The following is a 27,092-nucleotide window of genomic DNA, read 5'->3' on the forward strand; positions in this document are numbered from 1 at the left end:
GACAATCGCCGTGCGTGAAGAAATGATGAGAAATGACGACGCCATCTTAAAAGTTTTTAGTGGTTTTGATTGTTTTTCATCGAGTGTGGAGTAATTTGTGGTGTATAGTTCTTATGATACTCTGAATTTGTGAGCAGTAAGTTATTTTTATTTTTTTCAGACTGTGAGATTTTTATTTCTCTTTGCATTTCGTCCTCTCGCTCAAACAATTTTTATGCAATGGAGGTTACCATAACGGCATTCTTCAAAATCTTCGTAACTGTTTTCAGTCCCATGCATAATTACCTCTCATAACTTGTATTTATCTCGTTTGAGAAAGAAATGTCACGCTTGAAATTTATTTTCCAGGCTCATTTCTCGGGAGAAGAAAGTTGCACGCCGTCAACAAATGATGACCCCTGGCGCTCAGGAAGAGAAAAACAATGTCCAAAAAGTTGAAAAGAAGAATAACATTCTACCTCTCTCTGGGAACGAAAGGACCATGAATTTAAATCCATTGATATTGACAAACATACAGTCTTCACATTACTTCAAAGGTATAAATATGCATGAGAATACAATAGTCTCGCCATACATTTGTGTATGCCTTGTTCTCACCCCATATTACTTTCAGTGAACTTGTACGAGCTGAAAACCTATCATGAGGTCATTGATGAAATTTATTATAAAGTCACCCATTTGGAACCATGGGAAAAGGGAAGTCGTAAGACCGCTGGGCAAACGGGAATGTGTGGTGGGGTAAGTATGCTCTCAACTTCATCAAATTTCGTATATTATATCGCTAGTAATTAATCATAGGCCCTGGTCTCCAGTTATAGTAATGAGGATTGCAGAATGATGCAACAGGTACTTATAGACAATTACCCATCATGTACTTATGTTGTGTGTGGCATAAGAATGGTCTAGCCAGTAGTTAGTTAACGTTTGGGTGCTTTGTAAAAATTGGTCGGTATTACTTTACAAGAGGTACAATCCATTTTTTCCATCCAAGAACATTTTATCCACTTCTACCTCCCACCCTACCAACTGGACCAGCTCGAGGGATATTTTTTTCTAGTTGACCAGCCCGTACATATGCCCGGAAAGTGATTTACCCACATTTTTGTTTGATGGAAAAATCCGGATTGTACCTCTTTTTTTTTAATTTTATCAATTGGTCTTGTAATTTATGGTGTAACATGTATTCCATGTCCTAGGATTAGAGAAATAGTGGTGATCACATGACTTCGGGAGCAAGAAATCTACTTTTTAATATTTACTCTTAGCCGCAATGCAAAGCTTCCATGATCCGTGAGAAAATATATTTGCTCTGTTTAGATATAGTTATTGGCGCTGCAAATGAAGTGCATGTTCGATGTTCTGCAAGTGGTGATGTGTGGTCTGGCATGTTAATTATTTTATCAGTGATACATCAGAGTGATTCCGCCGTACCTTGGCCATTGCTCTGCCGCATATGGTCTTAAATTGTTGTTATGGGTTTATCATTTTCTAGCTCTTGATTTCCAAAAAACTAATTTTCATAAAGGTGTAGATTTGATTATTTTCGAAAATAAATTTGAGTCTATGATTTCAATGTACTGTAAGACTCCAGTCCAGAGTAAGAGTCCAGATATTTTTTATGACCATCTTTAACTGGACGGATAACTTTAAAATTATAATTTGGCTCAGTCCCATTGTGTTAAGAAGATGTTCATTTCCGTAAATGGGTGAATAACTAATGTTGCTGGTTGAATGAGATAAAATCAGATGATCAAGAAAAAATAATTTTCTCTTATCATCTGATTAGAATTTGAATTTTTTCATTTTGATGCCTTTAGAATCAACTGCAAACCATTTTTCGTAGTAGCAACCACAACTTAACATTTTTATTGAAAGGCAGTATTTTTTAGAATCGGTTATCTTTTTATTAATTTTTTTATTTAGCCGTGACCTTCCCCGACCTCTCCTCAGCCCTGTTTTCCTGTTCCCTCACTATATGTAGGCCCGTACATGGTCGTGCTCTGCCCACCTTGCACTGTGCGGAATGCCGAAAATGCGTGTACTAGCTGGTTTAAGTGTACCGGGATTGCGACGGTGATAACTTTACGGTATGTATAAACTCTTCTTGGGATACTACGATAGGAATTTTACCCGCATGGTATCCCGAGAAAAGTTTTTACATATTGTTCGGTGGGAAAGTGTAAAATCTTGCATAACTTTACGGTAGTCACCCACAATGCTAAAAATCCACAGAGAAATAATTTGCCCTGCTTGGGATCCCAGTCAAGGCGAATGATTTTTTTCTCTGTGAATTTTTCACACACGTCTACTAGTGGTCATGCTGCTCAGTCCCATGTGCCATCCTGTGGAGTGACAATTTTATTCATCAAAGAAAAGTTATTGCATTTTTGTTAATTGACTGTGACTGTGATGGTGAACTATGGAAAAGAAAATGGAAGATTTGATGTAAATTAGGTTGGTTATTAAAAGATCAACGGTTTCCAATTATGAACTTATTGAGGGAACTGAAATAAAATCCAATTGTTTGTTTGAGCACTCTTTAATTTTATCAACCATAAACCAGGGATGACTTCTGTTTGCTTCAGTCAAGTTTGGCCAGAAATATACTGACATAAATGCGTTAGTCTCATGATTCCAGAAAAACTACACTGAACAAGTGTAAAAAACAAAGTCACAACTGACCTATCACCATGATCACTCTTGCACATCTGCATCTCAGTAGTCCATGTGCGTAACTGATGGCCCATCATGCAACGTTCATCGTGCCGAAATTTTCTAATTAGTTCAGTATTTGACGGTTGTACTTCACGGACTCAGATTTTTTATCCAGCATTGCGCAAACGTGTAGCGTGTGGTGCACAACCGTTTATAGGCCACTTAACATTGCTTCTTCTGCTCCTCTCCAGCTCTTCTCATCTCACTTTGTTCTATCTTCCACCTCTCCCCAGTAGTGTGCCGATGGATAGGCTATAAGAGATACCTCGGGCAGTGTACAGTGGGAAGGGGTGCAAAATTTGTGTGGTTCGTCAAAAACTGCTGCGGGCATACAGACAGCGTTACCCAGATGTTAAGCGAATCAGGCTGGGAGCCACTGGAGACTCGGAGGCTGCGCGCTAGGCTTAGATTACTTGAACAATTGAGAATGGATATCTTTAAGAGCGACACAGAGAGCATAACATAAGAGCCTACTATATTTCCAAGTCCGACAGAAGAGATAAATCAAGAGAGATTTTTGTCGAATGGATATATATGCAAATTCCTTTTTCCCCCGAGCCATAAAGGACTTTAATAAATGCCGGTCATAATTTCGTTGGAACATTTCCTTTTTATGTGCAAAAGGCTGGTGTCCTAACACCCCCTGCCACATGCCTTGTAGGTGGCTTGCGGGGTGGTATGTAGATGAAAATTGAAATTAAATTCATTGAACCCTTAAACCCCTTAGTGTTAAGGGGTGGCTAACATCTAGTCAGCCCCAATTTTGTGTGTGCACTTGATTTTGGTGAGTACATCATCAGTCATCTGGAGTTGAAACGATTTTGCACAAGAAAGTCAGGCATGGCAAACCTAATGAATAAACTTTATGAGGTGTTATTCTTTTATTTATTTTGGAGACTTATGTGTCTTCCGGTAAGTCAGGCATTGAATTTGTGCTAGCCTTGGAATTGTTCTCAAAAGTTAAATTTTAGTAAAAAAACTTGGTAAATATTTTGTGAAATGAATTAAGGTGTAACTTGCTGAAAAATAATGGGTACAATTGCACAAAATTTTAATCTGTCATACATATTTTGACAGCGAACTTCATTCTTTAGAACTACTTGTTCTTGAAAATGATTCAGTCAAAAACAAAAAGAACAGAAAAAATATTTTAAGAATCGTATGAAGTGTTTTAATCATGTTTATGTCAAGTTTGGTAAATTCTCTGAGATAATATCTGGGCCTTTCCCACAGAATTCTATTGGTGTTCTATCAGAATTTGGAATCTGAATTCTATTCAGGTGTTGTGTGAGCTAAATTGTTTTATTTCTACCTATGTTTCGATGGCTTTGTCATCCATTTTTCTCAGGGTAAAATTTTGTGACTTGGAATGTGTATTTCCTGTACGTAGGCCTTGAGAAAATGCAGATTACAAGTCACGTTTTCTTGCTCATAGGAAATTTGTGATTCAACCCTGGAAAATTCAGCAAAAATAGACTGATTATATTCTGTAGGTGTTCTGAAAATATCTTTTTGAGTGTGTGAAACATCTCTTTGAAATTATTAAAGATTGAAACATTAACGTGGTATTTTTCACAATACATCATGTGATTCTCCTACTATCAATTGGAGTAATTGATTAATATGTAAGGACACACCTTAAATACAGTATTGAATAGCATTGTAAATGCTTTGTATTTTATTTGTAGGGGTACATTCAAGGTGAGAACATTTTTCCCCTTTGAATGACCATCAGTGATCTAGTTCTAATTTAAAATTATGCCTTTCTTTTGTAGCCCATTTTTTAGTATATATGTATACCTATTTTAGGTAGCATGTGATCATCATACATAAGCAAATTGCTACCCACTGACTTTTTCTGACATCTCAAGTATTTCAACATTCAATTGAACCGATTCCTAGGATTGCAATTATATTATTACCAGAATATATTTTATCAGAATTAGCCATCATACTACAACTTATCTTATGTACAGTGAGGTAAATCTTGGTTATAATGACATCTCACTTCTCTACATAATAGCGTCATGACTCTAATTTATGCTCATTTCTTAAGGATTTTGAATGGTAGAAAAGAAATAAACATTTTGAATTCCATATATGGCCCTAATTAAGGGCATATTTTCCTTACAATGTTTCAGTGCAAGAGTTTCTGAACTTATGAGAATTATTCTGTGGAAAAGCATTCTCTTCTAATATGAATTTTAAAAAGATCTCATTGATTTCCTAAAAAACTCATAGAAAGCCAAAATATTTTTTAAAAATTCATTGTTAGCGAAGTGGCATTCACTTGCACTTAGTTGAAACATAATTTTCTCACATCGTTGTTGCTGGTTATGGATAGGCAATTCTCAGCCATAGCAAAGATGAGAGGAGTGATTTCTAATTCTAAAAAAAGAAAATTAAGTAATTAAATGTTTTAAAGGAATATTAAGCTTCTTTTTAAAAGCATAGTTAAATTAGTTGGCTCTGTTAATGCAAGTTAACAATGTAATATCTTTCTGAGACACCCATTGTCATTACCAGTGAAATTAAATAATACCTTGTACAGGTAAAAGGTGCGGTTTGATTTTTCTGCTGTTGAATGATGGCATGTAGCTCAGATGATTACAACTTATCTGTTGAAGTCGCAATTGTTTTTTTTTTTAATCTCTATTGCGTGTATGTATTAATTTAGTGTTGGAATTTGCATTTTTTGACATTGATTTCCAAGGTAGTGCACTGGGGGATGTGTGACATAGAGCCATTAAACCTAGTTGCATTTTTAGATTTTTCATAGGCCTAATAGAAGTACAGTGCAACCTTGATGAAACGAGACTCCTACGGTGCTCAAATAAACACACGCTGTAGTGACTTGTCGCTTTACTGGAGGTGAAGCAAATAATAGCCAATAAATCTATTGTCAACACTTACGTAGGAACAGGATTGGTGCGGTGACAGAGGCACTTCTATCCGATAAACTTAAGCATAAATCCAGATGAAAGGCGATGCTTTTTTGCATCAATAAATTTTCTTACCTTAGCAACAAACTAGCCAGTCGATTTATAAGCACCGAATTGAATGAAATTCATGCAAAGCATTGCTTTTTCAATCATTATCCCAATGCACAACCGACGAAGCCACTTTTCTCTGTACCCACTGCATTTACCTGATCATTGTATTATTTTGGTATTTTTCGCTAAAAATTCAAACAATTACTGATAAAACCGGGTATTTAACGCCTCATATGCTTCCATTGGTGTATGTACATTGTACCTGTAAGTTTTGCGGAGGTTATGTGAATTAGCGTATCGCATTTGTTTCTGCAGGCAAAAAAGGTGGAAGGTGGTAGAACGATCCTACCTCGGAAGACCTTTTCTATCATCCAATGTAATTTCTTCATTATCTACTCTAAAAAGTCTGCTAAACAATCTTAATTATGTGATTAAAATTGCCTATGTTTCAAAAGGGTACAATTTTGAGTGTTACCCTCGCAACGTCATTAAAAGAATACATTGAGTGTATCTACGGCACTGCAATGCAAACGATTTGAATAAGAATTGGTGATACATATAAGAATAGATACTGACTTGATATTATTTCATGAAAAATATAATTAGATATTATGCTGATTTCACTTAAGTAAATTAAAAGCAAGCTGTAAGAAACTGACTAATATGACACGCACGGGTAATGTATGCAACAAAGAAGTGAATAAGCATACCCATCTGATGGACCCTAAGGCCAACAAAACTTACTAGTTTGAATTTATTGTTTTAACATTCTCCTTAATGACTGCAAAACTTGAAAAAGATTGTAGAATTTTAAACTAAATGAATTAAAAGCACAGCATCAGCTTTTCACATATGTCATCGCTAATAGCGTTTTACCTGCCTCTAGAAGCATCATTGCAAGAAACCACCTGTACTGTAAGGGTTTTGTTGGGGAGTAGGTTGTAGAAGTGGTCTGTTCCGTCTATGTAATACCTATCATGCAGGGAATACTTCTTAAGATATTCCCCTAGGATCAAAATCCTTTCTTCCACGGCCAAGGATTTACTCTGCAGGCATCACGAGCAATTATGAAGGGAGATAACGCTTTCGAGCTTTAAATTAGTACAGTGAGTCCTCGTTCTACGTCACCCCGTTTAACGTCATTTCGCGATAACGTCACGAAAATTTTACAACCGTGATTCGTTTATCGCCCCTTCGCTTCGCGATAACGTCACGTATTTTAAATTTCGCCCGAGAAAAAAGGCGAAGTGGCAGGCGTTACAGGTTGTTTGTTTCGTGGGCGGTAATACGGTCAGTCTATTCAAAGTATAAAACGGTGTGTATATTGTTAATTGCGATTACGGTTTTGGCAAATTTTAGCATCAGAGACATTTCCACGACAATGTCCAAGAAAACAATGTTCACAATAATTTTGGTTCCTGTTACTGCGATGATGATGCCCAGGCGACGCCCGCCCGCCTCAATTCTCAATTAAAACCATCTCTTCGATTTCATAATCCCAGTTTGCCCGCCCTCGCTCATTTGCGCCATTTTGATTTCGCTCCTGACCGGTCCGAAAAGAAATTCTCGTAGCGAGGGTAAGGCCCAAGGCCCTTATGGTAAGGCCTATGGACCGGAGCACCGGATCCCCGGTCTGTAGCGTCTGGTAGCATTCATTGGACCGCGAAGCCGAAAAGCAAACGCGGGAAGATACAAAAATGGAGAAGGATTTACGTCACTGCTGCTATTGTCGTCGATGAAGACAGGAACTCGTATTTATGCCATAGTTTGGCATTCCCAGCGTAACAAATGCCCCTGATATGATACGGTAAAATTTTTTCGCATAGGAATTGTGAGGTCTGGGAACCGGTATTCAATTTTTACATTGTTTTTATGGGATATTATGCTTCGATTAACGTCATTTCGTTTATCGTCACATTTTTCAGGAACGGTAGGTGACGTTAAACGAGGACTCACTGTATAACCAACCTTCCGAATACTTGAGGTTCTTTATTCTAAATCTATCACTGAAATACTCCACTTAAGCGTAGCCCCTTTCTCAGTAATGCTCGCAGGTTGAAGTGGGCAAAACCACCCGAACAAAGCTCCTTCTAACTCTTCATGTTTCGCATTCTTCGGGTGCTCTTGTTTTTTTAAATTGTGAAGAGCAAATAGGAAGAGAAATTAATGATGCCACTCTCGTATTGCTCTAATATTTTTATTTTCTCGCTTGGACGTGTTTGGCATTTCTTGGCCCTGGTGTCTACCTTAAAATGCTCTCTGTTCATGCAACTAACGGACGTGCGGGCACAGAATAGGGACGTATGGAGGTCCCTATTCTGAGGTGTGGGTATGCTGTCAACTACTTTCGGCTGCCCAGGGAACAAAAGAGGATAAAAAATTTGGGAATATTAATGCCACAGTATTTTCACCATAATGAACTATGTGCTTATTTATTAAACGACAGTTTACCACATGAATTTCAGACTGGGCACTACATGTTAGCTTCATTTCTAACAGATCATCAGCAATTACAGAGATTAGGGACTCTTGGTGACGGTTTTCTGGTGATGGCACCTCTCGCTATGGTGAGTGCCAACACCAAAAGGGTGCAAAAAAAATTTTTAAAAATGCTAATCGTAGGGTTAATTGATGGTGCATCGGCTATCTCTAGTATTGGCAGGGGTCTCGCAATAGCCCGTACTCGCTTTAATGCGGTTCCACTGTAATTGAAAATCATATTTCAAGCATCACACTTAATTCCAATGTTTTAAGTTACTGTAAGTCACCTCTGAATGAAAAGTATGGTTTAACATTTTTAGTTAATTGCTATGCTATCACGTAGGATATTTTCTCTGTTTTTGTGCTTTAATTATGATTGCCTTACAGATATGCTGTTTGTGAATGTTTCCAGATTCTAGAGCATCCCATAATAATCACACGTCTTTCATGTGTGTTACAGGTATATCTTTGGTCTGAATTTTTGTCATTCAATAGGGAAACAAAATTTTGGCATAATATAGAATGCTATTTAATAACCGTGTCTTTAGTGTCTCTTACTGTACCTTTTCTATGTATTTTAAACTTCTAAAATCATATTTATTCTCACCTATGTCAAGTTAGTCAAAGTTAATGATGCTGTAAATATGACTTTCTTAATCAGTGTGATGAAATTTTGCTCATGTGTTTGATGTTGAATCACCTTTTTTGGTTTATGGTAGAGTTAGGTCCTTCATTCTTCATTCATTATTCACATTGCTTGGAAAATTCTGCCTTTCCCCTTTAGTCTGTTGAGATTCAATTGCCCGTGCAACCAATCCAGTAATAGATGTTATCTGATAGTATCAATTTTACTCTTTCTTCTCCCATGTTATGGCTTGTTTCCTGCCTGTCCCTTGGGTGCCATGCCATGCAGGTTCGGGGTGTTGGTGCCGGGGGAATTGTCTCCACTGCATTTTGCCTGCTGTATAAACTGTTTACATTGAAGTTAACAAGAAAGCAGGTAAATGGGCTAATCACCCATCCAGATTCGCCTTATATTCGTGCTCTGGGTTTTATGTACATAAGGTAAGTAGGGCTAAGCCCCAATTTATAAAGAATGATAGCACTTGCAAAGCAAAAAACGAAAACATTGGAATTCAAGGTGAAGGTCAAAGATACATAGTTGTGGGCTGTCTCATCATAAGGGCTTGGTAAGACCTAAGCTGTCTTAAACTGATCTTCAATACCACAGTTACCTAATTATTTATCGCATAAAGTAAAATGTTTTATATATGTGAAGAATTGTTAGTGTCTCAAATTATTTCCAATATAGTTGATATAGATGTGGTTAAGAATGCTCCAGAATGCTCTCATGTAAGATTTTCATGCATTTTTAAAAGTAGGGTATTTTTTGTTTTATTCATATGATTTATAACCATTTTTACAAAAATACACAACCTATGTCACGTGAAAACATTTTATTGGTTCAAATTTCACTCTGGTTCATAAAAAAATACTAGAATGCCTTTTGGCAGTTAACTGCAGAACATATGGCTTCACGTGTATTCAAAAGTTACTACTTAAGAATGTAAAATATGTAATCATATGTTGAGTACTGCATTCGTTCAATTTTCTACCCATTAAATATTTTATATGTACTACTTCATTCATTCACACGGCGCCTTAAGCGCAAACATACATATAAATTCAGAGGTAAGGAAAGAAAGGGATAGGAACATATAATGGAAAAAGTAGGTATACTATTTGAGGCTACATATACAAATTCAAAGGCTGTATTTGGCTCCTTTTTACCTTGAAGAAGAATGTGATGAACTACGGCATTTTCAAGGATAGCATATTTTCAGTGATATTTTTCTGTCTATTGCAAAAGACTTCAGGGTTTTAATCATTTTGCTACTGTTAAATGTTTACTAAACAAGTTCTAGATATAATTTCATTGTGTCTTTGATAGAACCATGCCAATAAATTTGATTTGTCAATGAAAAAATGACAATTGTTCATTTTTCTGGAGTGTTTTTTCCTTTTTCATAGCATTTTTCATATTTGAGTGCTACACTTGGAACTAATTCTGACGATTCTCCTGTCGATTAATTTACTTAAAATCATTATGCTTCAGGAACTGTCAGTGTACTTATTGAAAGTGATTAACTTATTGAAAGGTTCTTCCTATTATTTGGCATAAAATCTTTTCTATGAATTTCCACATTTAATTTTGTTTAATGCTTGTCATTTAACTTATGCCCATCCTGTTTTTCTTTTTTCTCCACTCCACAAAATCCAATCAATCCAGATTTACACAGCCTCCAGCAGATTTGTGGGACTGGTACGATGAATACTTGGAGGATCCAGAGGTGATTAGTATGACTGAGGCACAAATCAATAAACTTCTGTTATTGTGTGGCCTCTTAGTGTTATAAAATTTGTTTCTCATACATTTATTTTAATGTATCATAGTCTCATTGTTTTTTTTAATGATCCTTTCACTGACCTCTCTTTCTGTCTGCCTTGAAAGTTTTCAAATTTCCTAAAAACTCATCTCACCATGGGAATTATTCCAAGAAATCCTTAGTGACCTTGTTTCTCCAGTAAAGAGTTATAGGCTGTAGCTGAGGTAGTAGATTTCTTTGGAGAAAAATGCCTCAAATTAAAGTTGACCTGGCCATAGTCACTACCTAAGTTTAAAAAATGAATTATGGTTGAATTATTCTGTAGTTTTTTGTGCTTTTAACATTTGATTTCATCTTTCATTTAATTACCGTTCTTTTAAAAACCTTATTCCTAGAATCTTACTTGAGTTTGTTTCATTGCCATTTTAGCAATTGAAATTGCCCACGTTTTGGTTCATTCAGATCAATGCATAGATTTTCTGAAGGAGATTTTTAAAAGCATCTTTGAAATTCTAGGAGCTGGATGTTAAAGCAGGTGGTGGGCAGGTGATGTGTATCGGAGATATGCTACGTCACTTCTTGTCAAAGCTGGACTGGTTTTCTACTCTCTTCCCAAGAATACCTGTTCCCATCCAGGTGGGTTGGTGAGTCATGGCAGTGATTCTACTTAAGTAAAATACTTATTAATGGGTAATGAGATTGAAGCAGATAAGTTCTGCTGTATGTTGTGTCTGGACTTGGCGACACAGAGATATTTTAATTAAATGATTACCTTTATAGTAGTCATAACTTGCGACGAATAATTACTAAAATGGTATAAACAAGCTGGGATTGAAGATGAACTAGGAAACATACATTTTTTCATAGCTCAAATATTATTGATACATTTTAAATGATACAGAGAAAATATTTCTATGAATGAGTGAATATGCATCATATTTCTCCAAATATCCACTGGTTTTGAATACTATATTATTTCAAATATTTTTGGGCTTGATTTTGGAAAAAATTATTTAGTTCAGAGCAAGTCTCATAGTTGTCTGTGTACAACATGTTTGGGGCTCATGATGTGAAACTTAATTTTCTTAATGTCAGATCAACAAATGTTGTGCCCTTGATGTTTTATATTGGTCTTATATATGCATCTGTTTTACTGTGGGATAAAGTCTACCCTTAGTCATTTTACTGTTAAACAAATTAGGATGACGAAGATGATATCACCAATTTAGTTTAACCATTGAGTTTAACGGCAGCTGATCAATTTAGCCATAATACCTAAGCCAGGATATGGGACATTTTATGTGTAGAGGAGCCAGTTCCTGTAAATCCAGCTCATTTTGAGTAAAGTTTCCTTTATTGAATTAGATAGTGCTGTCATTTTCGAAATGTAAGTCTCTGTAATCAGGTTTTTGGTTTTCTCCTACTTTTGTAGCAAGGGTTAGAGAAGAAACTATCTGCTAGATTTCCAAATCCACTCGGCTCTGGGAATCGATCTGCTACCAAGTTGCCTGCTCAGGGGCTTAATCCACCAGCTGCGGCCCCTGTAGTCACTGAGCACCACAGCAGTGGATCTGGGAGGGGAGCTAAGGAAGCTAGACACATTCCTGATGAAGAAGTGTCCTTTGGCGAGGCTGAACGAGTTTCATCAAGGATGCGAAGGTGAGCCCTTTCATGCTGTCTAGTACTGCCTTGCCTACAATGGGATGTAAGCCCTAAGGGAGCCAAAATGCCATTCCACAATGGAAGTAAGCCGGAAGAAAAAGTAAAGTCCACCTTAATGGCTTAGTATGACAAATAAGCCATAAGCAAATACAGTAAAACCTCTTTACATTGTAATGGAGGGGACCAAAATTTAGGCAATTTGATGTGTGGAGGTTCACTATAGAGGTTTTAGTGATATGCACAATTTTTTCATATCTTTTGGAAATGAAAGGCGCTACTGTCTTTTAAACCATTATATTTATGCATTTAAATAAACATGCATGCATTATCGAACATATATTTTCTACATATTGTAACCGTACGGGCGCCTTCCCTCCGGTATACTGAAATACAAAACTAATGTATAGGGCTAGCGACGTCGGCAGTGGGCCGTGAAATAGGTTCTCTATGAAACACGTGGCAGGTATAGGGGTGAACGTACAGAGACTCTAAGTTTGTAACATAATCATTTATTGGTCTAATAAATACCACACATAAAAAAAACAATGCCACAAAGAATCCATTCATTACACAAAACCAACCAAATCATGGGCTGAGCTCGGTTGCGGGTAGATTACGAGAGCATAAGCAAAAGTGCCGTTGCGACCCAACAAAAAGCTAAAAGGACGGGAAACCCATGCTTCACCCAACCCACCCCCAATTCTGCAATCAATTTTTAATGATCTCGTGCGAGAGAGTTTACCAGCGTAGGATGACCACCGGGAAGTCGATGACAGGTCAGGTGGTATTGGCTGAAGTTTGGAGGCGCCGGTAAGTCGATTACAGGTCAGGTGGCATTGGCTGAAGTTTGGAGGTGCCGGGAAGTCAATTACAGGTAAGGTGGCCCAGGCCGAGCTCTCTGGAGGCACCTGGAAGTTGGCTACCGGAACGGCGTGGGCGTCTTGCAGCAACTGTGTGGCCACCGGCATAGCATTCCACCAACTTCCTCACTCCTTGGCAGTCAGCGATCGAGAGAGAGCTCGCCTGTTTCCTCCTTGCGGCCACCGCTCTCCCCTCACTTCCCCTCTTCTCCTGTGCCTTTATCAGCTGACTTCCTCTCCGCCGCCCCACTCTCCTCTCCCTTCCCCTCTCTCTGCCGGTCGCTCACTCACGCCGGTCTGGGCCTGGTAAACTCTATCGCGCATGGGTTCCGTCTTAAAACAAACCCTTATTAAACGCTCATGCCCTTGCTCTCGCAACCACCCAGCGACCTTGCGTTGTTACAGAATATTATTATCGAAAAGGGCGTGATCTCTCTTAATTCAACAGTCACTTAAAATGAAGAGGATAGTTTTATACCTTTTTCTTATTTACTGTTAGGTACGCTCTTATATGGAACAAAATGGCCATAACTAATGTTTAACACGAAAATTACAGCATATTAGAGGTTTATAAGAAAAAAATAAGGGTGAAACATTTATCTCTGAAAATGTCATTCCATGTATGTAACCGCGGCTGCATTAATGGTCTCTAGTTGTCTTGGTATGATTTGCGGAGGTAGTTAGGCTGTCTCGGGGTATCTCCTTGGTATGATAAGTGGAAGTTGTATGAGATAAAGAGGTTTGCCTATATATTTACATGTAAATCTGACAGGACCGTAGAGGTGGTTTGAATTATGGAGGTTTATGATGTAAAGAGGTTCATTACATAGAGGTTTTACTGTACTCCCCATCAGGGTGTATTTTTTGCTCAATTGGTGTCAGCATAGTGTATTGCCAAACAGGAAGTGGGTGGTATGTAATTCATTTTAATGCCTTATATCCAAGATATAGAATCTATGATCAGAGCATGGCATAAATGAAGTAAGTAAATATCATCGTGAAAATTATCCCTAGGATCAACTGAGCAAAAAATAACATTCCATAGTAATGAATTTAGTAGCTTGATGTTAACCAGCACTCAAGAATATGGAAAATTGTCATCACTATGAATAGGTAAAAATTACAATACTTGTCTACCATGTTCGTACTGTGTGTGGCAGCACTTCTAGTTGCTGTAAAATTCTCCACTGTAATTTTTGTAGATCGCATGACTAAATTTCCATTCCTTCTCAAGGATAGCTTAAATAATCTATTGACAAATTTTCTGATTCTAGTGTGATGTTCTAGGCTGCTTTACATATATCAGTGGTTTCTCATTTATTTGTTTGACTTTCTGAGAATGTTATTCAACCGAAAAATAACCTCACAAAAGTAGGTGATCGTTGGTTATGTTTTTTCTTTAGGCATTGGATTAGAATGTGCTGAAACAAGGAATTCCTTTGCTTTACCCCTTGCAGGTCAACATCTCCAGCCAATGGTAGTGGCCGTGTTGAGAAGAAGGAGAGGGATCGCGACAGGGACCGGAGAGAAGAAAGAAACAGGAGTTCAGAGCGGCACAGGAGCTCAGAACGACACCGAAGTTCGGAACGACATAGAAGTTCGGAGCGGCACAAGAGTGTGGAGCGCCACAGGAGTCCAGAGAGGCATAACTCGCGGGGCAGGGAGAAGAGTCGTGACGTAGAGCGGAGTCGTGACGTAGAGCGGAGTCGTGACGTAGAGCGGAGTCGTGACGTAGAGAGGAGTCGTGATGCAGACCGGGGTCGTGACTATGAGAGGAGTCGAGATGTGGAGAAGGTGAGGGACAGGAGTAGGGATCGTTGGAGGAGCGGCTACGGTCGTGAGGAGAAGACCAAGGCCCACGGGGACAGCAGAGAGCGAAACTCGGGTGGTGGCCGTGAGAAGAGCAGAAGTCACCGGGAGAAGGAAAGGTTAGTATAGCCCTTTCTCCATAGATTTATCCTTCTAATTATGTACCTCAGAGGTAAAGGACATTATGTATGTCCTTTTTCCTAATTTTTCAGGAGAGCTGTTTTAAGATTTTTTTAAAATTTAAGTACTAATTAGTGGAAAGTTGGGTTACTGTTCCAATAATATTGTGATATGAAAATGTTATAAACTTGTTACCTAACATAGTAATTACTAGTTTAATTTTTTTTATCTTAAAACTGCTCTCCTGAAAAATTAGGAAAGCGAACATGGTGTCCTTAACCTCCTAGGTACAGAATTATGGCTTTGGTTTTAATAGTTTAGGTATTACAAAGGGATGGGCTGATTCTGGATTTTTTTTGCCTTCAAATCAAATCCTTGAATTCAGATGTTAAATCTTCAGATATTTTTTGATGTAATTGCATATTTAATTGCCTGCTATAAAACAAAGTCATTATTCAAGTTTCATCTGAGTATGTACAATCTAAGGTATGCTATTTTGATTGTCTTACACATTCTAAAATTTGTACTGATGACATAATTTTTATAAGCTTTTAAGTTATTTTTAGAAAAACTATTGTCTTTACACTCTCAGGATCTAAATGGTTACGCTTTGAATTACTGGGAGTACCTTTAGACTAAATGGTAAATGAGTAGAATAAGGATAGCTGTGCGTCGGAGTGTGGAAAGAGGCCGTTGGAACTCTTTTCCTCCTACAGATCACTGCATTCACTGAAGAATTTCTTTGAAATTTTGGATCCAGATTTTATTTTTTCAGCGATTTTGGTTCCGATTTCATTATTCGGTGAAAGGCATTATCCATCATTATTTGGATCTGATGTATCCAACCTGGCCTCCCCTAGTATTCTGTGAAACTTGAGTCACTTCAATCACAGATTTCTCAAACTCTTTATTTCTCTAAATATATTCCCCCAACCAGAATTTTTGAGGCTACGTTTTTAGAAAGTTCTCTTGTGCAAAGCAAGCTTGGGACCATTAGGTGCTCAATATTTTTTGTGCTCATGTTGTGTTGCTGAATAAATTTATTATCAGATTAAGAAAAATAGAGCCTAACAAGTTAATTGATGTTGAAAATGTATTTTCATTTGTTAAATTCATTTGAAATGAATTCTCGCATTTTATCTTATGTTGAGCAAGTGAAATGAATTGAGCATGTGAAATTTCATAGTTGTCTCCACAGGTTCTCAGGTACACAAGATTGTACCAATCCAGTGTTTGTGAGACCTTGAGGTGACCTTGACCTAATTTAAGCTTTTCTCAGTGACAAAACATTCCAAGAGAGTGCACAGGTCGACTTCTCACTGTTCTAGGTACTAGAAACAAACAATAAGGTGTTTTATTTGGATTTATGGTTGGCAATTTTTCCACAGATATAAAGCACAATCATGGTTAACAAAAGTATTCTAGTGTTTAACGAAACAATTCACGTAAATAAACACACAATGTGGTTTAAATTGAGAACCATTGAGTTGAACAACAGCTGATCCACTTAGTCACAATACCTTGGCCAGGAATTGGAGGGTTTTTCTCAGCATAAATTATTTCACTTAAGAAATTTTCTGTTAGTGTGGGATTTAATAATGATAGGTAACCAAAAATGATAAATGCATAGATTTCTAATGTTATCTGCTGGTGTGGCACATGATAAAATATAGGCAATGGGTTGGGATTAAGATTAGTTTTTCAAAGGAAACGACGATATAAACATGACTGTCAGAAATTTTTTAATGATTCATCAATTTTTTAACCGTATAAATTCTTATTTTACAGAAATGGAAGAATTGTCGCAATTGCAACTCAGATACTTCTAATTCTTGAAATAGGTGGATTGCAAACTGAACATGGCAGGTGTAGATGCTTGTAGAACAGTAAAAAATCTTGAGTTACCCTTAATAATGGTAAATTATGAGTTTCCTAACTAGTCATTCAAGTCATTTTTACTTGAATTTGAGATCCCCTATTCCTAATTTTAAACTTCCTTTCCAGTTTCTGAAACAAGCATTTTACACTTGGAACTAAAGAGTGGAATGTGATTTTACACCTTATAATCCTAAGTTGTCATAATTGGCCTGACTAAAAATAAGTTTTAGCTATTGAAAGTGAATGGTTTCATGTTACTATACGTTTAGTTCAAATAGGATTTCAAAGCTAACTTTTCATAAAAGTCACAAAGAAAATAATTATGAAATCCCTGGCATTTGGGGGTACTACATCCATCAGGGTTGGGTTGAAATGGTTGGATGTCCCACTCTTGTGGGGACTTTCCTTCAATGGTGGGCACTAAGTGTTCCTCTTGTATCTCTTATTGCAGCTCAAAATACAGCTATTCTCACAGTAGATCAGGGAAGGATTTTGCAGAGGACTTACTGCGGGAAAGGGAGAGGCAAAGGAAAGAAGACAAGCATCGTGAACGAGAAAGAGAAAGGTGAGTGATACTTTAATCATAAGATTAATGAGATCTTTTAATTCCAGAAATGTATCTTTGGTGGGTACAGTAGACTCTGTTAATACGAACAAGGTTATTACGAAGTTCTCGTTATTACGAAGCAAATCGTTGGTACTGATGAAAAGGCCAATCTAATCCATAGTCATAGAAACGTTATTACAAAATTACGAATCTCAGTCCCGGTCCTGTTGGTTACAAAAAGAACTTTATTATGAAGTTGCACAGGTAGGCAACGGCATTTAGGAGAATATACACAACGATACGTTATAATCATTGTGCCACGTTAGAGTTCTCCTCGTGCACTCTGCTCAAGAGGGTGAGTTATGGTTCTTTCTTCAGTAGGGGATACTTCAATATGCACGCAGCATCATATTATAAACTTCATTCTTATGGAATCATGGTAACTCACTCATTACTGCTCGTTAATTGGCCGTGAATTAAGTCTTCTTCTTAAGAAAATTCGATTTACGAACTTACAGGGATGTGAACATTTGCAAAATTCAAGCGTGCTCAAAATTTCAAATTGGGCACCTTTGGAGTTGGCCAGTGCGAGGCGGTGTGGCGTAGAGGAACTCGCACTTCGGGCATAATCTGAACAAATTGTCATTTAATCCGCTGTGAAGACAGGGACTGTATAGCGTTTCACCCATTCTTTCTTCCCATGGATAGCAATTTTTATCAGCTCTAGCTGCGTTGCAAGGGTAGCTAGATTAGCTCGTCGCAATCGTGAGTTAACGCACAGTTGTAATGAAGTGTTGCATTCTGCAGGATAACCCCACGTTTCAATGCCTTTCAAAGGTTTATCAACTTACAAAGAAGGTATTGGAACGCATCTCAATCGTATACCAAGGACCTACTGCATTTGGGGAGATATCAACCTTTGATTATGTCATGCCGCATTCTTCTATAGATAAAACCAAACAAATGTTCTTGTTTTTACATATGTTTGCACGTAATTTAATCATGTATATTACAGTAGACTCTCTTTATTATGAAGTTCACGGGATTGAAAAACCAGAGGTTCGTAACTGCGTAATCACTCAACCGTGAATAAGCCGTGAATTTCGTCTACCATGGAAAAACGTGGAAATAGCCGTGAATTTCGCCATAAAACCTTAGAAATCTCTCAAACTTGATTGTAGAACTATGATAGACGGAATTAAAGAAAAATCGATATTTCGATCATGTTTCAAGGCCGAGTCACGTGCAGATACTGTCCATGCATTAGCCTGCACACGTGTATTCGAAAGCACAACTATTAATTGGTCCGTGTGCCATGACAGCACATTGACCTTAAGCCTGCGATTGGAAGACATTAACCCTGGCACGAATTCAGGCACTTCTTCACTTCCCTGCCACCCTGCTCCCTCCATTTTCCCACGCACAGCCTTTAGCCGGACATTAATTTTGCTAACGATAGGTGACGTCATAAGAGATAGCACTGTCATTGCTGCGTTTACATTCAAGGCATCTGTTGTGTTTGTTACATTTGTAGTTAACGTGCGGCCCACGATTGTTACGTGATCAATATTTCTGCCTAACCTTATCTACAAACCGTGAATTTTAAGACATTTAGACCGTGAAAACCTGGAAAAAACCCGTGAATTTTATAATGTAGTTAGAGTGGGAACCCTGGTAATGCACTTGTGGGAGTAAGCTGCAGTACAAAATGTTTACAACAGATGGTGGTCACGATGCCGATCATACAATATATTTCTATATTTAAGTAAATTTTCATTATAAATGTAATTTTAGTTTAAATAATACATATTGTTGCAGTAATTATTTAATCAAGTGTGCTAACTTGCATTGCACGAGGCTTTGTTTACACCGCAGGAGCGTGTAAAGTGGTTGCATTTTTATTGAAATTCACTTCTCCACTACTCTAAGGGCCGGTTTTATAATGTCTGGTTAAACTGGAGTTTAAGCTAAGCGTCGGTTAAGTCCCAAAATTCTGTTTTATAATCGATGGTTAAGTCAAATCTGAACGTTAAAGTGGTAGTCAAGCTAAACCATGGATTTCCCTTGGGTAAAAGGTTAACGTGAAGTTTAAATTGTTGAAAATGGCGGATGTTTTAAAATGCTGAAGTACCCTACGATAATATACGGAAGAAATAATCGACCAAGCGCAGCATCCTCCGTTTTTATCCGTATCTACAATATCAGCAATCAATTTCCAATATTTTTAGCACCATACTAGCAATTTAATAAGTGAAATATTTCCATAAGACCGGTGATATATCCGGAACGGACCACTGTTTTCATGCTATTCGACGTATTCTACGGTATACGCTACGAAATCCTTACAAACATCTCAAGTTTGATAATAATCACCATCCAATAAATAATATTGTCTATTCTATGGACTGCAGTCGGAGATCGTGTGCCAAACCCCTGAAAATGTTGAAGTTATGCAATATTTGTGCCGGTGTAGGAGTTTGTTATGATTTGTGCCAGCCAAGTGAGTTGATGAAAAATATTAGAATTACATATCGGAGAGAAAGAAGGAGGTGTAACAGGAGTGTAGGTATAGAAATCTGTTATTACCTGGTTTTGCTGACTTCATCAACGAATTTAAAATGTGTCGGTGTTTACAAAGACAGTTTGAATTAGAAGAACAGCCAAGTTTCGTATTTGGCAATCGAAAGAGAGAAAAAGATCGTACTTACTGATTGCATTCTGATTTACTAGCATTTGATGTCACTATAGAATTTATAATTAATTGTGAGGATATATGTTATGAGGTGAAAGTATTTTCGTATTTCCTTTTCCAAAAGATATGTTTGTCAAAGTACTACAAAAAAAATGGTAGGTAAGTCCATTAACAATATCTGGTGTACGGCTTGGTATTTCTTGGAGATAAATATGTAGGAATAAGTGAGGCTAGTGAAAGATTGCGTGAAAAAGAAAGGATTTTGCACGCTTCGTACGTAATGTATACACGATACTGTTTGAGTTTTCTTTGGAAGCTGAGAAAGGCAAATTGATGCAACCAATACAGCTCGTGTGGGTAAAAAAGTAAGAATGACTGATTTGCTCATAAGATGGTATGACATATTAATGAATTTGTTAGGCAAATGAGCCTTTAGAGTGTGGAAGTTTACTAATTATTGTACTTTTTGTGACTAAGTAATGACCTCTCATTATTTTGATAGAAAAAGATTTGGAAAGGCACCGTAAGCAAGAGAAGTCTTCTCGTCTCTGAGTGTTCTAATGTGTAGCCTTCAACGGAAAAAATTGCGACTTTATTGCCTAAGTGCTGTTCGTAGCCAAACACAGGTTATGTACTATTAAAACCTCCTAGCAAATTATCTACCATCAAAAGTTGCTTCAGAGCTATAGAATCAGTGGTGCATCTACCATCAAAAGTTGTTTCAGAGCCATAGAATCAGTGGTGCCCATCTAGAACCTCATGTTAAAATATAAGAGTGCCAATTTGGTTACCAATACTTATCTTATTTCAGGTTTGAATATTTTAATATAGTGAAAGTTAACAATTCGATACTTTATCCTGAAAAAGTTTGGTTTTATTCCACACATTTGAGCCTTAATTCAAGGAGAGAATTTGGACCCTTGCACCTGAAGACTCATGGAACATCAAAGCCAGATTAATCAAAGAAATATTATTTTAAGGTTCTTAAGCATTGCCTGCTAAGGGAATATATTTATTGAGGTTCTCAAGCATTGTCTGCTAAGGGAATGTTTGAAACAATTAGAGTCAGTTGTATTTCTTACAACATTGAGCCAGCTGGGCTACTCTTGCTTGCTATTGGGGAAAGCTGTTGTCTGTGTACATATGTATTTGCTCATGAGGTTGAATTTACAGGAAATGACTGCATTCACCACCATTCCATTCGTTATTTTCCATGCTTATCAGTGACCACTGAAATTTTTTCATCGATAAGCTCTTTCAAAGTATCTTGTATGATGTTGGGCTAGATAAGGTGGAAGTTCTTCATATTAGTAAAATTAGACATTGCAATATTTCCACTGATTTTATTATAATAAAACTCAGTGGAAATACTAATATTAATATCACTATAATCAATAATATTTCCACTGATTTTATTATAATAAAACTCAGTGGAAATACTGCAATGTCTAATTTTACTAATAACTCTTTCAAAGCCTTAAGTGGGATCCTTGGTATGGTTTCTTCATAAAATATTAACCCTTACTACTACTTGTCGACGTTTAACTAACTAATATGTTTAATAAGTCTTCAAAGGATAAGTGAGGACATATTCCTATAACAGCCAATTTACATCACATATCTGGTACACTCATTAGTTTCTTGGGAGTTCAATCCCATACGTAGCTTTTATTAATTTTTTCATGCTCCATCCATTGAACTGTCACTAATGAGTACATATGTTCAAAAAATCAATTAGGTATAATATCATCAACACTTATAATCATGCATGACTAGATATCTCATTCCAATACTTACTGTTAGAAGTGATCTACTCATTAAGGTTGACGTAGTTCTTTGTAACATACATGGTTATTCCATTTATTCCAGAACCATTGTCTCCCTGCCCTTGCTTGTTACTCAAAATCCTTACCTTAATCACTGTTGTCAGCATTTCAAGCTTGATATACACTTCATCTACATCATTTATATCTAATTCATCTCCTGCAAAAATTCCCTCACCTCGCTTATCAGGTCTAGCAATTCCTACTTCCTTTTCCTCTGTCAATATTATCTATACATTCCTGTGTACCTCTATTCTTATCCTCCTTCTGGGTCAAAAATACCAGTTCCATGGCAAACCTTACTCCATGTATCTTAACCAGACTTCTATTTGCACTTTGGTACTATGATTTTCCCTTTAATTCTCCTCTTTTTAATTATTCCAAGGATTATCTCTGTCTCATCTATCTCTCTCCAATCTGCATCACTAGAAATATATTTTAACATGCATAGCTGCAACGTATGTAATGAGAAACAGTCTATGAGAATGTTCATGTCACAAAGGCAAATTTCTTAATAGATTTATGAAAGTGGAGTGGATGTAAGGGAAATTGCTTCTATAATCACTTCATAAATAGAACATGGTATGATAAAATTCTGTGGGGAAGTCGTATTATTGCATTTATGATAATGGAAGCACATACGTTAATTATAAGTGAGTGATGTCAGTGTGGTGATTTAGAGATTACTTGGTACAGCATTCAAAAGGATATCCCCCAGAAGTAGGTAGTAAAAAAATAACTTAATAACTTACTGTGGTGCCATGTAACAACATAATTCCATTGAAAACCCATATCCCAAAAAGACAGTTGCAATGAAGGAGTCATCATGATGGAATCCTTATGCTTTGCATTTGATACAAATAAATTCTTTAAATGCTATATAAATAACTGTATTTTTGTACCGTGACGGATCCATGGGGGGTTGGGGGGCTATGGAGGGTATCCAATTGACTCCCCTTGGGTATCCAATTTACACTAGATAGAATGGTGGTTTATTTCCCACCCCCACTTCAGCTGGAATTTTAACCTCACCTAGCCCACCCCCTTATCCCTATCCTGGATCCACTTCTGTCTTTGTATAATTTAGTTCTCAGCTAAATATTTAAAACATGTTCAATGAAAGCTTCTTATTTTGTGGTCTGAGAATAAAAGAAAATGTCTATCACAATATATAGTATAGTATTCATAAACACCACTGAGAGTTGAAATTTAATGCTTTCATTCTGATTAGATATCTTTTTCAACAGATTTTTTACAAATTGAACCCAGCAACTTTAATATCTTTGCACCCCATCTCTCTCCTTAAATCTTTAATTCAATACAAGCCTTTGCTGTTGATTAGATATGAAGTCTAGTTGCGATAGCACTTAAAACTTATTCTAACACAAGGTTTGCAAAAATAGTCTTTACATAAAGAATAGATTCCCCATCCCAAGCTATGAGCCAAAAAGAGTAGCAATATTTTGTTACAGATGCATATTGCTATAACAACATGCAGCCTACTTGTAAAGTATGAAAGGTTTGCTGCAAACTGTACATTTATTTAATAATTGGATGGCAAGTTTACTAGGCATGAGCCCTTGAGGTAACTGTGGTAGAGTTATCCATAAGGTATTCAAACTTTATTCATTATTCTCTAATTTTAATTTTAGACAGTGAAGTTACGTTCATAATCAATGATTTCTGAACATCAATTATTTTATGATTGCAATGAATACATTCTCAATGGCATCACCATTAAGACTCACAGTCCTCCCTTTTACAATATCAACTACACTATTGACAGCCAGTATCAAAATATGTTTCACCTGAGACTCCAATGGTAAGGGCTAATTAGTGTCATGCAATAGGTTTTTCTCTCTCATAAAGAAATTTAAACTTAGTTTTGTACCTTATTGAAATTTTATTTGCCAGAGATTATGGATGGCATATAGCTGAAGATACCTCCTTATTGTGAGCATTTTAATAAAACTAAAAATGCTTCTATAAAAACACAAAAGTCATCAAAGCTAAATTACCATGAATTATTTAAGAATCAATTGATCATAACAATGACATCTTCAGTATGACAGAGGCCATTCTGCACTTTATCGTTTTTAATGAACACTGATGAATTTGTCTATTATACGGTGGTTGGTTGTAAATTATGTTATTTAAATTATGGCCATGGTGAGTACTTTGAAAACGGGAAAGTCTTTGATTATTCACAACTTGCAAGTTGTTCCTGATTCCGTAAGGAACGCGGAGATGATGATAAACTAGCGTAGGGGCCATACTAACGCTAAGAAGATATATCTTACTGCAAAAGTAGAATCAAAATTTATCGTCTTTATGATTACATTGTAGCCTCAAAATGTTCCTAAAATCGCTCTGGTGGTCTACTCAATAGAAAACCATTTCCATTGGGTTCACAATACAAATGAGAATCTTCGTTCTCGAATAATAAGCACAAACAAGGTTAATTTTCCACTATTTCTTGCAAAGGGACTCCACTTTGATTCGATCCATTCACAAATAGTCATTCATTTTCTCCGTGTAATTTATGGTTACTCGTATCGCAGCACTCATACAATTAACACTTGTATTTGCCAAATATTCACAAATCTACGCGAGTATTTTTATTTTAACGACACACTGATGATTGACCATAAGATCGTCAACGATTAAAACCGAAAATATTGGCGTCATCCTCCTTTTCAAGGCTAACCATCACTTCAAAACAAACATAAACAAAATCTTTCACCATACTTTACACTCGATTTTTCAATTTCGACTTTCGTTTGTTTCACTTTTCGCGATAAATTTTTAGTATGAGAATTATAGTAGCTGCACTTTCCTCTCGTAAAAGTTCCCATCAGCCAACCGGCGGTAGGATTTGCTTTATAAAACACAACCTCTCGTTAAACTCCACGTTACCGTAATCTCCACGTTAGTTAACGTGAGGTTTAACCAGACATTATAAAACCGGCCCTAAATGTAGTAGAGTCTCAGTCAAAATTTTCACTTGTTTACATTCAGTCCCTTTTTAGTTATTGACCTGCAAAAATCGACGCTAAAAGGCTTTCGGCATTGTTTGACTAGCTCTAGAAAATAATGGAGTGAATTCTCAGTGCTAAAACTTATACTGCAAGTGATTTTTTGAGTACTCAACTCAGAAACAACATTTTATTAGTGAGTCTTCGTTTCCTTCATAAAAATTTATGGTGTGAAGTTAGTACTGACATATTTTTCCAGAGTTTTTGCGGAAAGATTTTGACTGTCTTTTATGATGAGAAAATTTGAAAATGGTTTCCAAAAGTTCTTTTCATGTTAAACTCACTGGTTTTTAAATTATTCTGATATCTTTTAAAGAAGCTTTGAAATTAAACTTTATGCAAACCACGTTTTTCATCAAAATTTGCCCATCCGCCCTTTTGAAAATGGCTGCCAAAAAAAAGTATGGCTTGTAAATTTTTTCAAATGGTGTTTTGTGATTTTCTGCTTGTAGGGAACCAATGATAAAAAAATCAGGATGATTAAAAATGTCGATTAACAAATTTTACTCATATTGGGCGATTTGAAATGGAATGACCCTTATCCATGGTATCGGGAAAATTTGTCATGATGTGCGAGTCAGAAGAACTGTTGTACTGTTGGCTGGCTAAGATGTGCATCTTTTATTGAGAATGGTGGGGTTTTGTTGACTAAAGTTTCTTTGCTTTTGATGATTTGGAGTATAAGTTCCTTTCGCTGACTGTAGTTAAGTTCACAAAGTAAATTAACTGTTCTTTATGTATTCATGGGAAATAATTTTTTTATGATGTGTTAATTTAAATTTGACTTATTTTTTACTTGAATTGGACTGAAATTAAGTTTACTAATTCCTATTCTTCTCTATGTTCCTTGTTGATAAAAATACTTTTAAAAGATTTCAATTAAATTTGAAGAATTTCGTATTTTATTGACTCTAACTTGTCAAAAATGCTTCGTACTGATCAAAAGGAGAATGTGAAAAATTCAGGGGAAATGAAGATTTGTCAGAGCAAAGTTATGGAATTTCAATTCTGAAATCGTATTTAAACCCTGTAAAGAAATAGTCGTAAGCAAGCACACTGGTGTCTTTGTGAATAAAACTTAATTTTTCATTACTTTTTCAGGAATTCCCGCAGCTGAAAATGAGCACCCCTACCTTCAGTGGACAATAAATCTGATATTAAAATCGTTTGCCTAAGCCAAAAATATGTGTGACTCAGTGTTCAAATTGTCCTCACAAATTTTGGCAAGATACTTTGGATATCAGGTTGCATCTTGCTAATCACAGTGAACAACATAAATAAGTGAAGAATTTTGTTACTTACTGGGTAATTACTCAGTCGAATGAAAGTTTTGCTGTCTGTTTGGTTTCAGCCCCATAGGACTTGACTTGGCTCAAGTAAGATTTGACTCATTTATGTTATGGTTATACTGGGAAGTGGGGTTTTTTCCTGACCAAGCGTAGTGAACTGGAAACTTGTGGAAGTGTGTGGATAAGTTTGCTGTTGTCATTTTATTTTTCTGAAGGCTAAAATGTGTACATTCTTCTAAGATGTGTCTCAATTACTCTGGTTTATCGTCTGATGGAGTTCACTTAAACTTGTCTTTCGAGGACTTAAGTTTGACTGACCATAGGTAATTATAATTTAATTTTTTATTAATTTGTGTCATATTTATGTGTGAAATTGATTTCCCTTGTGGTATTAGTTTACTTTAATGGATTAAAAAATCCAGTTTATTGCTTTTATTTTTGTGTGATGTGATAGGTTTCGTTTCAATAGTAATGTGAATGAACACCGTGGAACATGCTGATGTGTTATAGCTGAAGCTTTCTTGAACTGTTTACATGCTATGATAAATTTTTATTAATATCAGCTGTGGTATGTTTTTCTTTGGAATTCCTGCAAAGAAATACCTAGGCATGGCAACCTATAATTCAAGTGGAGAAGAAATATTTAGGTGATTCTAAAGGTTCTCAAATGGCTGCAAAATTTGAGCCCACTCGTCAGAGGAATAAACAAACTCTTCACCAGATTGCCGTCCTGTGGCAGTTTACATGAATTACTTCCACATCAGGGACTACCACAGACACAAGCACACACCCCTGAATGGA

At 36.6% G+C, this 27,092-nt stretch overlaps 1 protein-coding gene across 2 annotated transcripts; it reads left to right on the plus strand.

Moving 5' to 3' along the window:
• LOC124169822 (pre-mRNA-splicing factor 38B) lies at nt 1-26,853 on the plus strand. 2 transcript variants are annotated; one of them, XM_046548601.1, is made up of 10 exons: nt 1-136; nt 349-536; nt 614-738; nt 9,103-9,254; nt 10,480-10,540; nt 11,093-11,212; nt 12,009-12,235; nt 14,556-15,026; nt 17,357-17,470; nt 26,104-26,853. In XM_046548601.1, exons 2-10 carry the CDS (start codon nt 389-391, stop codon nt 26,117-26,119), a joined length of 1,434 nt encoding a protein of 477 aa, XP_046404557.1. In that variant the 5' UTR covers nt 1-136; nt 349-388; the 3' UTR covers nt 26,120-26,853. The 2 variants fall into 2 exon arrangements, with proteins under 2 accessions (XP_046404557.1, XP_046404558.1); XM_046548602.1 differs by lacking the exons at nt 14,556-15,026; nt 17,357-17,470; nt 26,104-26,853 and having other exon boundaries at nt 11,093-11,220; nt 12,009-12,101.
• Nucleotides 26,854-27,092: the final 239 nt, after the last annotated feature.

The sequence above is a fragment of the Ischnura elegans genome, chromosome 12 (assembly GCF_921293095.1).
Source record: "Ischnura elegans chromosome 12, ioIscEleg1.1, whole genome shotgun sequence".
In the NCBI taxonomy this organism is placed as follows: Eukaryota; Metazoa; Arthropoda; class Insecta; order Odonata; family Coenagrionidae; genus Ischnura; species Ischnura elegans.